The following is a 13837-nucleotide window of genomic DNA, read 5'->3' as shown; positions in this document are numbered from 1 at the left end:
GCAACACACGTGAGGCCTATATACTGCTGTTGAAGCTGACTCTGTCTGTTCTAGAGAAGCTCCACTCAGCCTGCGACTTGAATCTGCTATAGCCCCAGGTCCATCTGCATGGTGTGAAGTTATCTGTCCCCTGCGACACACGAGAAGCTCCGCTCGGCCTGCACCTTTGAGTCTGCTATAGTCCCCGGCCCATCTGCATGGTGTGGAGTCACCTGTCCCCGGCAACACACATGAGGCCTATATACTGCTGTTGAAGCTGACTCTGTCTGTTCTAACTGTCTGTCCTAGAGAAGCTCCGTTCAGCCTGTTGACTCGAGTCTGCTGCAGCCCTAGAGTTCCAACTGTCTACTCACCTGTGGAAACTTACCTGTCCGTCGTAGGCCTCTGTGAACTTTGCATCAGTGTGGGAAGAGGATTAGCCCTGACTGTATACCCACCTGTAGAAACTCACCTGTCTGTCGTCGGTCCCTGTGAACCCTGCATCAGTGTGGGAAGAGGAAGGGCCCCGACTGTCTACTCACCTGTGGAAACTCACCTGTCTGTCGTTGGTCCTTGTGAACCCTGCATCAGTGTGGGAAGAGGAAGGGCCCCGACTGTCTACTCACCTGCGGAAACTCACCTGTCTGTCGCCGGTCCCTGTGAACCCTGCATCAGTGTGGGAAGAGGAACAGCTCGACTGTCTACTCACCTGTGGAAACTCACCTGTCCGTCATAGGTCCCTGCGGACCCTGCATCAGCGTGGGAAGAGGAACAGCCCCGACCGCATACACACCTGTGGAAATCCATCGATCCATCTCAGGCCATTGCGAACCTTGTATCGACGTGGGAGTGGGCCCCGGAGACTGCTGCATTGCCTCGATTCCGGGGAAGGAAAGGAAGATTTTAGCTTAGGTTATTCAAATTACTTTTAACTTTAATAAAAAGAACTGTTATTCCCTTGAATTCTGTTTCCGTCTCGTCTCTGACACGCTCCTCAGGGTGGACCTGGTTCAGGGGTGGGCGCAGTCCGGCTTGGCCCATCCCGACCTGTGACAGGAGTGTTCGTCCATGGCACCATCTCCAGGATTCAGCTCTGGGCTCCTCATCCTCAGTGCTCACACCAGCCTGCTGACATTTCAGATCCTACAAAAATGCACAAACATAACACAAAAAACAGTCATTTTTACCGCACAATGTCATTTGATTTCAGTATTATAAGACAAAAACGTGTTTTCCACAAATGCCGCCATCATCTTTCCTTGTAGGTCCTGCTCCACCACAAAAGATCTGCAGCAAATGCACAGAAATCAAGAATCAGAAAAGTGCTGTAATAGCTCTGTTTGAAATTACAATAATTAAAATAAACTACAACTTAATATTTAAATAGTTGTTGTTATTCATTTCTGTAGTAAACTCACTCAAAGCCTTTGATGACAGCATTCAGCTTCATGAGCCACTCTCCACTGGATAAACACACATCTGTTCATCTGTCCCTGTAACATCCAGACAAGATTCACGTTACCTCTGTGATTTATGAGCAACACTACATTTACATGTTGAGGTTGTTTTAACTTTTTATCCAACATAAATGTTCCTCAATTTATCAACAGTAATGGACAAATAAAATAGATAACTTATGTTTAGTTACTATATAGATTTGTTCTAGCACACATTCATCACTCAGATGTCTATTTCATGATGTGATGTGCTCTTCTGCAATACTTACTGAAGATTTTCCTGTCAGATGTAAATAGACATTTAAAATAAGCGTCTTTAAGATATGGTTTATGTAAATCCACGTTAGAGACGTAACTTACGTGTCCTTACTGGAGCTCCTCTGTTAGCTAACGTTATACATAATAAAACGTGTTTTTACAGCAAAATCACAACTATATTATACTGTGTAACGTCTTTACACCTTCAACAATTCAACAGTTTACTCTACAGTAGTTCAACACATGCAATTTTAACACAAGGAACTGTTTACACTCACATTTGAAAGCACCCGCGTCGCTGATCTCCGCGATGTTTGATAATGACGTATCCTCTCGCGTGGCCTCCTGGGATAGAAGAGTATCCACGGATCAGCACTCAAAAATCTGTGTGGAAGCAGTAAGCCATCCGGGAACTTCTCGCCTACTCTTTTATGAATACTGATGTTTCGAACGTACTGCTTCCTTCACGTACTGTTTTCGCCTACTATATAGTAGGAAAGTAGGCATATTCGAACGCACTTAAGTCCGAATCTCGCGATAATTAATACGTCACCCAGGTAATTCTCGCCTACTCTTTTGGATTCGTACACACTTTTTCGCTCGCCTACTCTTTTTCCCATACTAAATAGTAGGGAAGTATGCGGTTTCGAACGCAGCCTAAGTGTTTCATCAGGTGTGGTCCGCCGAATCACCGTTTGATTGACACATTCGGGAACAGACCACACAATCGCACATCTGTATAAAAGTGAAATCAACGCATATTGACCTCGTGGGTTTTTGTGAGAGGAGTTTGATTTTGAGATGGCGGATTTTTGATGATATAGTGACATAGTGCGATTTGATTAGTTATAGGCTATTTAGGCTTACATTTAAATTTACACAACACATTGACTGATAGGCTAGAGACAGACAGAGTATACATATAGTGACACATTAATAGATACATAGATATAAATATATATATATATATATATTTATATATATTGAAGTTTTTATTGTATTGTGTGTACTGTCTTGTTTTTTATTTGGACCTGTGAGTCTGCAATAAAGTTATTATTATTATTATATAGACAGCTAGATTAATAGATAGATACATACATAGATAGATTATAGATACATATCTAGATACATAGATAAATTCATATAGATAGATACATAGATAGATTAAATGGAGGCTCCCCAGAAGAGGACATCTGTGGTGTGGGAGCATTTCCGTTTAGAAACCCCAAATAAAGTGAGATGTGTGTATTGTGATCGGCAGCTAGCCTGTATACTGCAACAATACATCACCCATGATGCACCATTTGAGGAGCACTCATCCTGCCATTTTGCAGGTTGCAGAGGATGGCATTCCCCCTGTACCTAGGCCTGCTACTGACACTGCTGGGCCATCTAAGCAATGCATTGTTTGAAATATAATTATAATTGAAATATAATTACAAACTTTTGGGACACTGTTTAGAAAGTCCATAGCCCTATGCCCTACAACCTACTGTCCCAATCACAACTGCCAATCATGTTAAAAATAGCTTCAATGTGAATATAATATAATATAATATATAGTGTGAATATACATTTTATAGGTCTACACACAAAATGCTACAGCTGATGCCACAGTGGAAGTGAAAAAATACATCAACGATGCGTATTTTCCCAGAACTCATGATCCACTAACTTACTGGAAAGAGAGAGCAGTAATCTTTCCTCATTTGTATGTCCTAGCTAAAAAATATCTTTGCATGCCAGCAACAAGTGTCCCTTGTGAGAGGATTTTTTTTCAAAGGCTGGAGAAATGATCTGTAAAAAAAGAAGTAGGCTAAGTCCTTCTACAGCAGAGAAATTAATATTTTTGAATAAAAATCTCTAAAAAAGTGAGACATTATGGCTTGATTTATTTTCAAAATACCAAAATAACATTATGCACAGTGAGGAGCCTATAGGTTACAAGCTTCACATATTAGAAAAATATATTAATAAAAAAACACATTTTTTTTAATGGCTCATCAAGGTTGTTTCAGATCAACACCTGCAAGTGACCACTAGGTGTCACCATTGAGACGGGTGTCGGATTGATTCGAAACTAGAGCCCGAAGCCAGACAAAGACAAAGTTTTGCACATTTCACTTCAATGTATACTGAAGCATGCGTCGTGAATTAGCAATGTGGAAACGGTGGTTTGTTACTGCAGTAATATCACGTTCAGTGCAATAAATCTCTCCGTTCCAGAATATTTGGTTCATAACATCAATATTTGATTCAGGTGTTTGTGCAACCGTGCCCTGAAGATTTAACAAAAGTCTGGGTAGGCCTAAGTTAAAAAAAAAAAGTAAGTAGGAATTAGGAAAGTATGTGAGAAGTGAGATCAAAATTACCTTGCTTGCTTCTTTCCGCCATTTCACCTCAGTGCGAGAAAAAAATGCATCGCTTCTTCTGTACGGAAAACGAGCAATTTTAATTGGTCGTCAATTCACTGCGAGTCTGTGTATCGTAGCAACGAGCACAAGACTGTGCTGTTATGAATCCAGTGGGAAAATAGATCTTGTGTATTGTTTATATTTCGTGTGTGTATGTCTCTATGTGATTGTCACGGCTTTTTGCCTGGCTCCTCCTCCTGTCTGTGTGCTGCGTCTGTCTCCTACAGGTGAGCTGGGCGCAGGTGTTTGGAGTTGTGCTAATCAGTTCCTGGTTTAGGCCTTTAAAGACGCTTCAGATGAGACCGAGGAGGGCTGCCGCTGTTCCATCTCTCCCGCACCATTTAGGATTTTGTTTTGCTTATTCACTGCACCTCACTATACTGATTGCTTACACTTTTATTTTTCAAAGCCAACTGCATTACTGACTGTATACAATTTATTCTGTTCTATTTATTTAATAAATCTAATATCCATTGCTATTCCGCGTGTGGTCTTTCCCTACTCTGTTGCTTGCTTTGAGCCAGGCTTGTAACAGTGATAGAATTATTATTTGATGCAAATAATTCTAGCCGGCTCAGCCAAACTTTATCAGATGGCGGCTCAATTTGGCTTACGAAATTATTGGCTGGCGGCGGCTGAAATTCTAAATGGCGCAAATGGCGGCGCCTGGCGGCGGCTTCGGGGTCTGCTCGAAACAATATGGCCCATTTGGTTCAACTGTTTCATTGCTTCACGAAGCCTCAATCTGCCCACCACTAGGTATGAGTAGTCCATGAGCAGATGCCAAACAGGAACTGGAATGAGAGGAATCCAATGATCTCCCAAAGTCTGGAAACACAGACGAGATAGATCCTAATCCTCAGCTCCACACACACAGGAACCCAGACCGACCCCCTCCACAGCCAATATCCCTCTGTCCTCCTTTTCTTCGCTAACCGAGGAAGAAGTATCTACACTTCTCCTCTCCAGTCATCCTACCACCTGCCCACTTGACCCCATCCCCTCACACCTTCTACAAGCCATCTCTCCCACAATTCTACCATCACTCACACACATCATCAACTCTTCCCTCCATACTGGCACTTTGCCTACAACATTCAAGCAGGCTCGGGTTACCCCACTGCTCAAAAAACCTACACTAAACACATCATTTGTAGAGAATTACAGACCTATCTCGACCTACCATTCATTGCGAAGACACTTGAAAGAGCTGTTTTCAACCAAGTAACATCCTTCTTGTCTCAAAACAACCAGCTAGATGTCAACCAATCCGGCTTCAATAAAGGGCATTCAACTGAGACTGCATTACTGTCAGTCACAGAAGCCCTACGGATCGCAAAAGCTGCTTCCAAATCTTCAGTCCTCATTCTCCTGGATCTGTCTGCTGCCTTCGACACTGTGAATCATCAGATCCTTCTGTCCACCCTCTCATCACTGGGCATCACAGGAACTTCACTCCACTGGTTTGAGTCCTATCTCACAGGTAGGTCCTTCAAGGTTGCATGGAGAGGCGAGGTATCCAGGGCACATCAGCTGACCACTGGGGTTCCCCAGGGTTCAGTTCTTGGTCCCCTCCTCTTCTCCATCTACACCACATCACTGGGACACATCATACAGGCACACGGTTTTTCCTACCACTGCTATGCTGATGACACGCAGCTCTTCCTCTCATTTCAACCAGATGATCCCACAGTAGCTGCACGGGTCTCAAGCTGTCTGGCGGACATCTCCACATGGATGAAGGAACATCACCTGCAGCTCAACCTGGCAAAGACTGAGCTTCTTGTCCTCCCTGCCAATCCATCTCTACAGCACGACTTCACCATCCAGCTAGAATCATCATTAATCACCCCATCAAGGTCGGTCAGAAATCTCGGAGTAACGTTTGATGACCAGCTGACCTTCACAGACCACATTTCAAAGACAGCTCGATCTTGCAGGTTTGCACTGCACAACATCAGGAAGATCCGGCCTTTCCTAACTGAGCATGCAACACAACTTCTCGTCCAGGCCCTGGTCATCTCTAGGCTTGACTACTGCAATGCCCTTCTGGCTGGACTTCCAGCATGTGCAATCAAACCCCTACAGATGATCCAGAATGCTGCAGCTCGTCTTGTCTTCAACGAGCCCAAAAGGGCCCACGTCACTCCTCTGTTCATCTCTCTACACTGGCTACCTCTCGCTGCTCACATCAAGTTCAAGGCATTGACGCTTGCTTACAGATCCATCACAGGCTCAGCTCCGTCCTACTTTCACTCACTCCTACGAGTCTACATCCCTACCAGACACCTACGATCGGTCAACGAGCGACGTCTCGTGGTTCCATCGCAGAAAGCCACAAAATCACTTTCCAGAACATTCTCATTCACAGTTCCATGCTGGTGGAACGCTCTCCCCACCCTCATCCGGAATGCAGAATCCCTGACAACATTCAAAAAACAGCTAAAAACCCATCTCTTCCGTGAGCACTTAACCTCATAAAAAAACTACTACTCTGAATAATAATTGAACTTCGTATTTTGAGCACTTCTTGTGTTGTTGTTGTTTTTTGCCTCTTTATGATGACTCGCTTATATTAGTCCTAATTTGTAAGTCGCTTTGGATAAAAGCGTCTGCTAAATGACTAAATGTAAATGTAAATGTAATCCATTATTTCTAGCCACAGAAATAATTCCATCAGGAAACTCAGACACCGGACCTGGGTAAGAGAGCATTCACCAGAGTGACAAGAGTACGAAGTGTAACAAACCAACAACATACAATAATCACTCCTGCTAGATATAGGCAGCTAACAAACAGAATTAACTAGCTGCAGCTGCGGGCTGATTAAAGGGATATTTCACTTTGTTCACACTAGATGTCGCCTTGGCTACTGCGAAACCGTAGCCAAGGCGACATCTATTGTATATATCTATACCCGCCCGCGCTCTCAGATCACTTGGACGTGGCTGAGTTCAAGAGGTAAAAACGATATAAAAACTGTTCGTTTTCTCACACAAACCGCTCGTTTCGTGTCTTAGGCCATCAATGTGTACTTATGATGGGGAATTGTTTAATTTGGACGACGGGGAATTGTTTTAATTTGGACTCTGTGCATGCTGTTTGAGACAAGTGACCATCGACCTGCATTATATGACTGACAGACAAGAACGGTTTGACCTAAAAATATCAAAATTGAAACTACTGCGGAAAAAAGACACCTACATCTTGGATGCCCTTGAGGTAAGCTAAAACATACCAAAATTTTATTTCAAAGTGAACTATCCCTTTAAGTGATCAGCTGGTTTCTAAGCAACAAACAAGCAACACCCACACAGAATCCCACACCAACAACAGATACACAAACCAGACACTGTGAGAGTCAGTTTGATGTTTCATTCACACCATGAGGCTTCATGAAGTCAGAACAATTACTAAGAATTTTAAACAACACAGTTTTTACAAAATAAACAGAAATTATTACTGTCTCCATCTCACCACAGCTTTACACAACCAGCAGAATGAGAGCAACTGGAGTAAAGAGAAGCGGCATGTAATCCTTGCATGTAATGTCTATAGATGTTTTGTCGTTATGAACATTTGTCACGTCTTATTTATTTTAATTAAATTTTAATTATGCCATGAACCAGAACAATACAATGAGACATAATCATTAAAAAAATTAAAAGTGATTAAAGTAAAATAAAATAAAACTGCCAGAAGACAATAATTTTTTTTTATAACAAACAAAAGAAAAAGAACAACAATTCATTCAGACCTGAGCGATTTTGTGTGCTTTTGTGTTCGTTTGTGTGATTGTTTCGATGTTTGGACTGAGAACTGTTACTGAATGTCAAGTCAAAGTTTGAGATCTGTGAGGGGAATTGATGGGAATCGATGTGTTGCCATTTTTATTTGTACCTTTATCTCTGTTGACATTTATCTTTGGCATACGTTGTTTAAATTGAAATGTATTGAACAGATACCTCTAAATACTGATTAACCCTTTAATGAGAACTGATCTAATGATGATCTAAACATTTCATTGCAATTAATGCAGCTATGATAAAATCAAACAATGTTTAGATTCATATGGACATATAATGGTGTAGTTATTTAGTGTCATTCATGTTTTTGTATTACTGATGTTTTATCCATGCCACATTGTGAACAATAACAGTATTGTCTTTCAATAGAGCAGTTTTACAGGTTTTTGTCATCTATCCTGACTCAAGTAATGTGTTTCTAACAGCAAACACTAAAGTGAGATGATCTGCTGATGATCCTGAATGGCTTGTTGAATGAGTGTTGATAGTCTGAGGCTCATCAATATTAACAGATCTGCTGAAAACACTCTTTATTTCATGACAATAGTTCCTGTTTTCACCTCATTTATTATGCTGATGTCTTCAGATCTCCTGTAAATGAGTGTGGCTCATAAACTGTGAACTGTGGTCTATTGGCCAGCCGCCCCTGCTGTAGTGTGATCAAATTCAGTCCACACATCAGTGGTCTCCTACTGGTCATACTACAACACTTAGTATAAATATGCAAAAGCACATTTTATCAAACTATGACTTTGTAACACACCAAATTCAGTTTACACATCACTGCTCTTAATGCTGGTTATACAACACCTACGGCTGCCTATTTCAGACTGGGATGGAAATACTCAAATATGGTGAAGCCCTTAGTCTCATGTTCACTGCTTAAAACACACGTATTGATTACATTTGAGTTGTAGGCTATACTGTATGTTCGAGACTGGACACTGGATTTGCTTGGTTTTGTTACTTGGATAATAAAGTTTATTTTCTGGCATCAAAACCCCAAGACTTCAAGAGGGATTTTTAAAGAAGTGACAGACTCCACAACAATATTTGAATGAAGATGGAGAATGATTTTAGGGTTATGAGTTGAATGAGCATCAGTTACTTTATGATAGACAGACAGATATAAATGCTTAGATGTGTCATTTAGTATAAAAACTAACTGATACATTTTTGAGTTTGGCAGATCAGCTCCTCCCACACTAATTACATCATCAGTGAAGCTCCTCCCACTGCAATTCATCATCAGTGAAGCTCATCCCACATGAGTCACATCATCAGTGAAGCTCCTCCCACTATAATTCCCCAATAAATGCTGGAATATTCCCATCAGCTACAAGTGAAGACGAACATCAAAGCATCAGGAAGAGCTGAAATCTGCAAAGAGGACAGTGAGAACATGAGTGATCCAGAACCCTGCAGAATGAAACACACTGAAGATCCTGAAGAACAAAGAGGTTGGTGTTTTTTCTTCATTCATTCATGATGCTGAAGAACATTCATGTTAGAAACATTCAAGCACTTCTTCACATTAAGATATGCAGTTAAAAATGTTTTATGAGTACAGATTTTCAACAAATGTAAAGGAAGGACAAACTTTCACATTGATTGTCAACATCAGATCAAACTAAAAATCAGGTCAAATTATCTCCTTTCTTTTACACTCTTCCCATTGTATCTTGGGCCAATTGGGTGGACCTTGCATTTAAGATGTGTCTACTTTCTTCTATCACATCAGGGCTCATTTTATTTCGTATTTTGTGTTATATTTCTCTCTTTGAATTATTTTGATGTACTGACAATGAAATTACACCTTTTTTTTCTTTAATTTCAGACCCGATGGAAGAGAACAAGGAGAGTGAAGAACTGAGTGAAGTGAAGGAGGAGAGTGAAGAACTGAGTGAAGAAAAGGATGAGAAACATCATGTCCAACCTGGAGTAAAACCTTTGAGTCGCTTAAAGACTAAAAATACATTTTTAAAGAAAAGAAAAGCAAAGAAATCTTTCACCTGCACTCAGTGTGGAAAGAGTTTCTCAAGCAAACAATATATTGAGATTCACATGAGAGTTCACACTGGAGAGAAGCCATTCACATGTGATCAGTGTGAAAAGAGATTCTCACAAAAAACACATCTGACCGAACACAAGAGGATCCATACTGGACAGAAGCCGTTCACATGTGATCAATGTGGAACGAGTTTCACGCAGTCAGCACATCTTAAAGTACACATGAAAATCCACACCGGAGAGAAGCTGTTCATGTGTGATCAGTGTGAAAAGAGATTCTCAACCAAAAGTAGTCTTAAGTGTCACATGAGGATCCACACCGGAGAGAAGCCGTTCACATGTGATCAGTGTGGAAAAACATTTCTTAGGGCATCACACCTGAAGAGACACCTGACAGTTCATACGAAGGAGAAGCCACATTCATGTTCTGTGTGTGGAAAGAGTTTTTCAGAGTGCCACATGTTACATAAACATGAGAAAATACACACTGGTGTGAGAGAGTACATGTGCTTTAAGTGTGAGAAGACTTTTATTTCAGCGGGCATTTTAAAACGGCATGAGAGAATTCACACTGGAGAAAAACCTTACAAGTGTTCACACTGCGACAAGAGATTCAGTCATTCATCATCTCTGAAAATACATGAGAGGATCCACAGCAGAGAGAAACCTTACAAGTGTTTACACTGTGACAAGAGATTCAGTCATTCATCACATCTGAAAAGACATGAGAGGATCCACACTAGAGAGAAACCTTACAAGTGTAAGAGTTGATTTTCCTGCTAAGCTGAGATAAAACTCACCCTGCAATAAAGTAATAAAACGCACCCTGGACAGAAGATCTCAAAGAAAGAGCACAGGACATTGTCTTGTCCAAACTTTTCTCCTTCCTTATCTCTGCATCCCCTTCTCCCTCCTACCTTCCTTTCTCCCTGATTCAAATCACTAAAAGTTCACTGAGAATGTCTATATGTCACATATGATGTATCTTGTGAATATATTGTTTTTCCTTTTCATGTTTGGTATCATTTTAAATGTCTCAGTGCGATTGGTAAAATGGTGGTGTTTGAGTAATTTTGACCCGGAGAAGATTTTCTTTTCCCCAAAAATACTAGTTAATGTTATCGCTTTGGACTGAAACTTAGTGACTTTGTTCACAAATGGTATAACTACTTCTCAAATGTTTTTTGACAATTTTTTTTTTTTTTTTTTAGAGGGGGTTTTGTCACCTTGTTACACTTGTGGTCTTACTGGTCAAAATGACTGGCCTAGAATAGCTTATAAATCACTTGTTATGCTATCACCCTATATTGGATTCAATCTTTTTGTCAACTTGTTCTCTTTCAATTAGGACTGGTTTTATATTTCTATTTGCATCTGATTAATTGTAGGCCTCATTTATTTGAGAATAGGCATCTCATTTTTTTGAGTAAAAAAGAAATCTGAAGAAAACTGGCACTGTTGATCACACTAGTCTACTTTAATTTTTCACCAGGAATTTTGTTTTGAATTTTGAATTTTCGGGCGCCGTCATGTTGGATTTCAACATTCGGCTACGTCACTTGCATGGTAAGCTACTCTGTTGCTAACCAACACAAGCAGAGCAGCCATAGCATGTACATAGTCTGAGGCTAGCTGACATGGCTGAGGAAACAGAAACCAACAGGTTTAGGGGGGGTTCATACTGTATTGCCCCTGGCTGTAGTAATGAATTGTATAGGGCTAAGGCAGCTGGGGTTACGATACATTTTCACAGGCTACCTTTGACAACGAAACCAGTCCTCAAGTCATGGCTAGCTGCCTTAAAACTGGCTAGCCCTCCAACAGCCCCTGGATTTAGAGTCTGTAGTGAGCATTTTTTAGCGACAGACTATTTAGAGAGTTGTACTTTCGATACAACAGGTTCACTGGTGAGGGTTAAGTCCAACAGACTGAAACCTGAGGCCATTCCATCAATGTTCAACTTTTCAGGCTATAGTACAGGGCAGACCGATAGACCAACTCCAGTGCTAAAGTGTAAGTTTATCTAAAAGTGCTCTAACCCTAACCAAACACACTTGAAAAAGCTAAATCATGGTGTTCAGAATTAATTGCAAATTACAAATGAAAATCTTTGACAGACACAGATATTAAAAAGCTCTCATTTATATATTCAAGATATCTGAAATACCTAGCTTTTAACCAAACCTTTTATGTAGGATTTTCAAAGGCAGCTTCACAGAGCCAAAAAAAAAAAAAACACATTATGAAATAAATGTTTTTCTCCAAAACACGTTGGCCACAAATACTCAAAATATCTCTGAAGTATATTCCCATTAATATTTACCTTTTTTTTTTTTAGCACACCAGGGTGACTAGCAACATGAAATTGTCCAGCTATGACATCTTGTTTCACAGGAGTGTAAATATGAGGAAACACAAAGGCCAAATTCCCTGAATCATCCATCACAATGAGTAAAACCAAAGAATATAGTTCTGATGTTCAGCGAAAGATTGTTAAGCTTCAGAAAATAGAGAGTGGCTGTAAGAAAATAGCTAAAGAATTGAAAATCCCCATTTTGACCATCAGGGCAATAATTAAGAAGTTCCAATCAACTAAAGATGTTACGAATCTGCCAGGAAGAGGACGTGTGTCTATATTGTATTAATGCACGGTGAGGAGGAACGTTTGAGTGGCCAAAGACTCTTCAAGGATCACAGATGGAGAATTGCAGAGATTAGTTGAATCTTGGGGTCAGAAAGCCTAAAAAAAATTAAAAAAATAAAACAACCCCTACATACCCACATGTTGTTTGGGAGGGTTTCAAGAAAAACGTTCCTCGCTCCTCCAAGAACAAACTCCAGCATATTCAGTTGTCAGACACGACTGGATCTTCAAATGGCACAGGTTTATATGGTCAGATGAAACTAAAAAAATAGCTTTTTGGCAGCAAAAACACTAGATAGGTTTGGTGCACTCAAAAGAACCCCATGTGTACAATTTAATATACCATTGGATCTTTAATGTTGTGGGCATATTTTTCTGCTGGAGGTCCTGGACTTCTTATTCAGATACATGACATTGTGGATTCTATCAAATATCAACAGATAAAAAATCAAAACCTGACGCCTTCTGCTAGAAATCTTATAATGGGCTGTGGTTGGATCTTCCATCAGGACACCGATCCAAAACAAACATCAAAATCAACACAAAAATGTGTTAGGGAGCACAGAATTAAGCTTCTGCCATGACCGTCCCAGTTCCCTGACCTGATGAGTGGGCTGAACTGAAGAGAAGAAGCACCAACATGGATCTGGGAATCTGAAGGATCTGGAGAGATTCTGTATGGAGGAATGGTCTCTGATCTCTTGTCAGGTGTTCTCCAAACTCATCAGACATTATAGAAGAAGACTCAGAGCAGCTATCTTGGCAAAAGGAGATTGCAAAAAGGTATTTAATAAAAGGGTACCAATAATTGTGGCCAACGTGTTTTGGAGAAAACATATATTTCATAATGTGATTTCACCCCCACTTTCAAAACTTTTACTTCAATGAAAGGTTAGATTTTTGAAAGAAAGATCAAAAGGATAAATGATGCAGATTTATTTTTTACAGCCATTTATTATCATATTTACCAGGGGTACCATTAGTTCTGAGCACGACTGTATCTGTATATATAAATATATATATAATGTATAATTTTTTATTCCTTATTCCTACATATAATATTTATGTTCATCTATAATAGTCCTCCAACTGCATAACCATATTCCTTTAGGCAATATCAGTTCAAATATATATAATAAAGTTACCTTTCAATTATTTGATATTATACAATAAAATGGTGACTCTACATTTACAGTACATGACGCTTCTGACATGAAATGTTTTATTATTAAAATTGACTACAAGTCCAACGCATAGTCGAATCCTTGA

At 40.2% G+C, this 13837-nt stretch overlaps 2 protein-coding genes across 6 annotated transcripts in view; one reads left to right on the top strand and one right to left on the bottom strand.

Annotated features, from left to right (window-relative positions):
* The window catches only part of LOC309500108 (uncharacterized protein), a 62839-nt gene that overhangs the window by 12721 nt on the left and 36281 nt on the right, over nt 1-13837 (top strand). The window contains exon 1 of one of the 5 annotated variants that reach the window (XM_082171673.1): nt 8649-9374. The exons of 2 other annotated variants lie outside the window; for them this stretch is intronic. In XM_082171673.1, the coding sequence (XP_082027799.1) occupies nt 9230-9374 (145 nt within the window). In that variant the 5' untranslated portion in view covers nt 8649-9229. Of the gene's footprint in view, nt 1-8648; nt 9375-13837 lie in introns of those variants that run through there. 2 more of the 5 variants (XM_082171670.1, XM_082171668.1) reach the window with 2 other exon arrangements.
* The window catches only part of LOC309500383 (uncharacterized protein), a 29302-nt gene continuing 22215 nt past the window's right edge, over nt 6751-13837 (bottom strand). Inside the window, exon 4 of the mRNA XM_082172010.1 lies at nt 6751-6806. Coding sequence (XP_082028136.1) covers nt 6794-6806 — 13 coding nt within the window. The 3' untranslated portion in view covers nt 6751-6793. The remainder of the gene's footprint in view (nt 6807-13837) is intronic.

This window comes from Leuciscus leuciscus (assembly GCF_965113295.1).
Source record: "Leuciscus leuciscus genome assembly, chromosome: 1".
NCBI classification, from domain to species: Eukaryota; Metazoa; Chordata; class Actinopteri; order Cypriniformes; family Leuciscidae; genus Leuciscus; species Leuciscus leuciscus.
The sequence above is the reverse complement of the archived record's forward strand: the minus strand, read 5'-3'. Positions and strand labels throughout refer to the sequence as shown.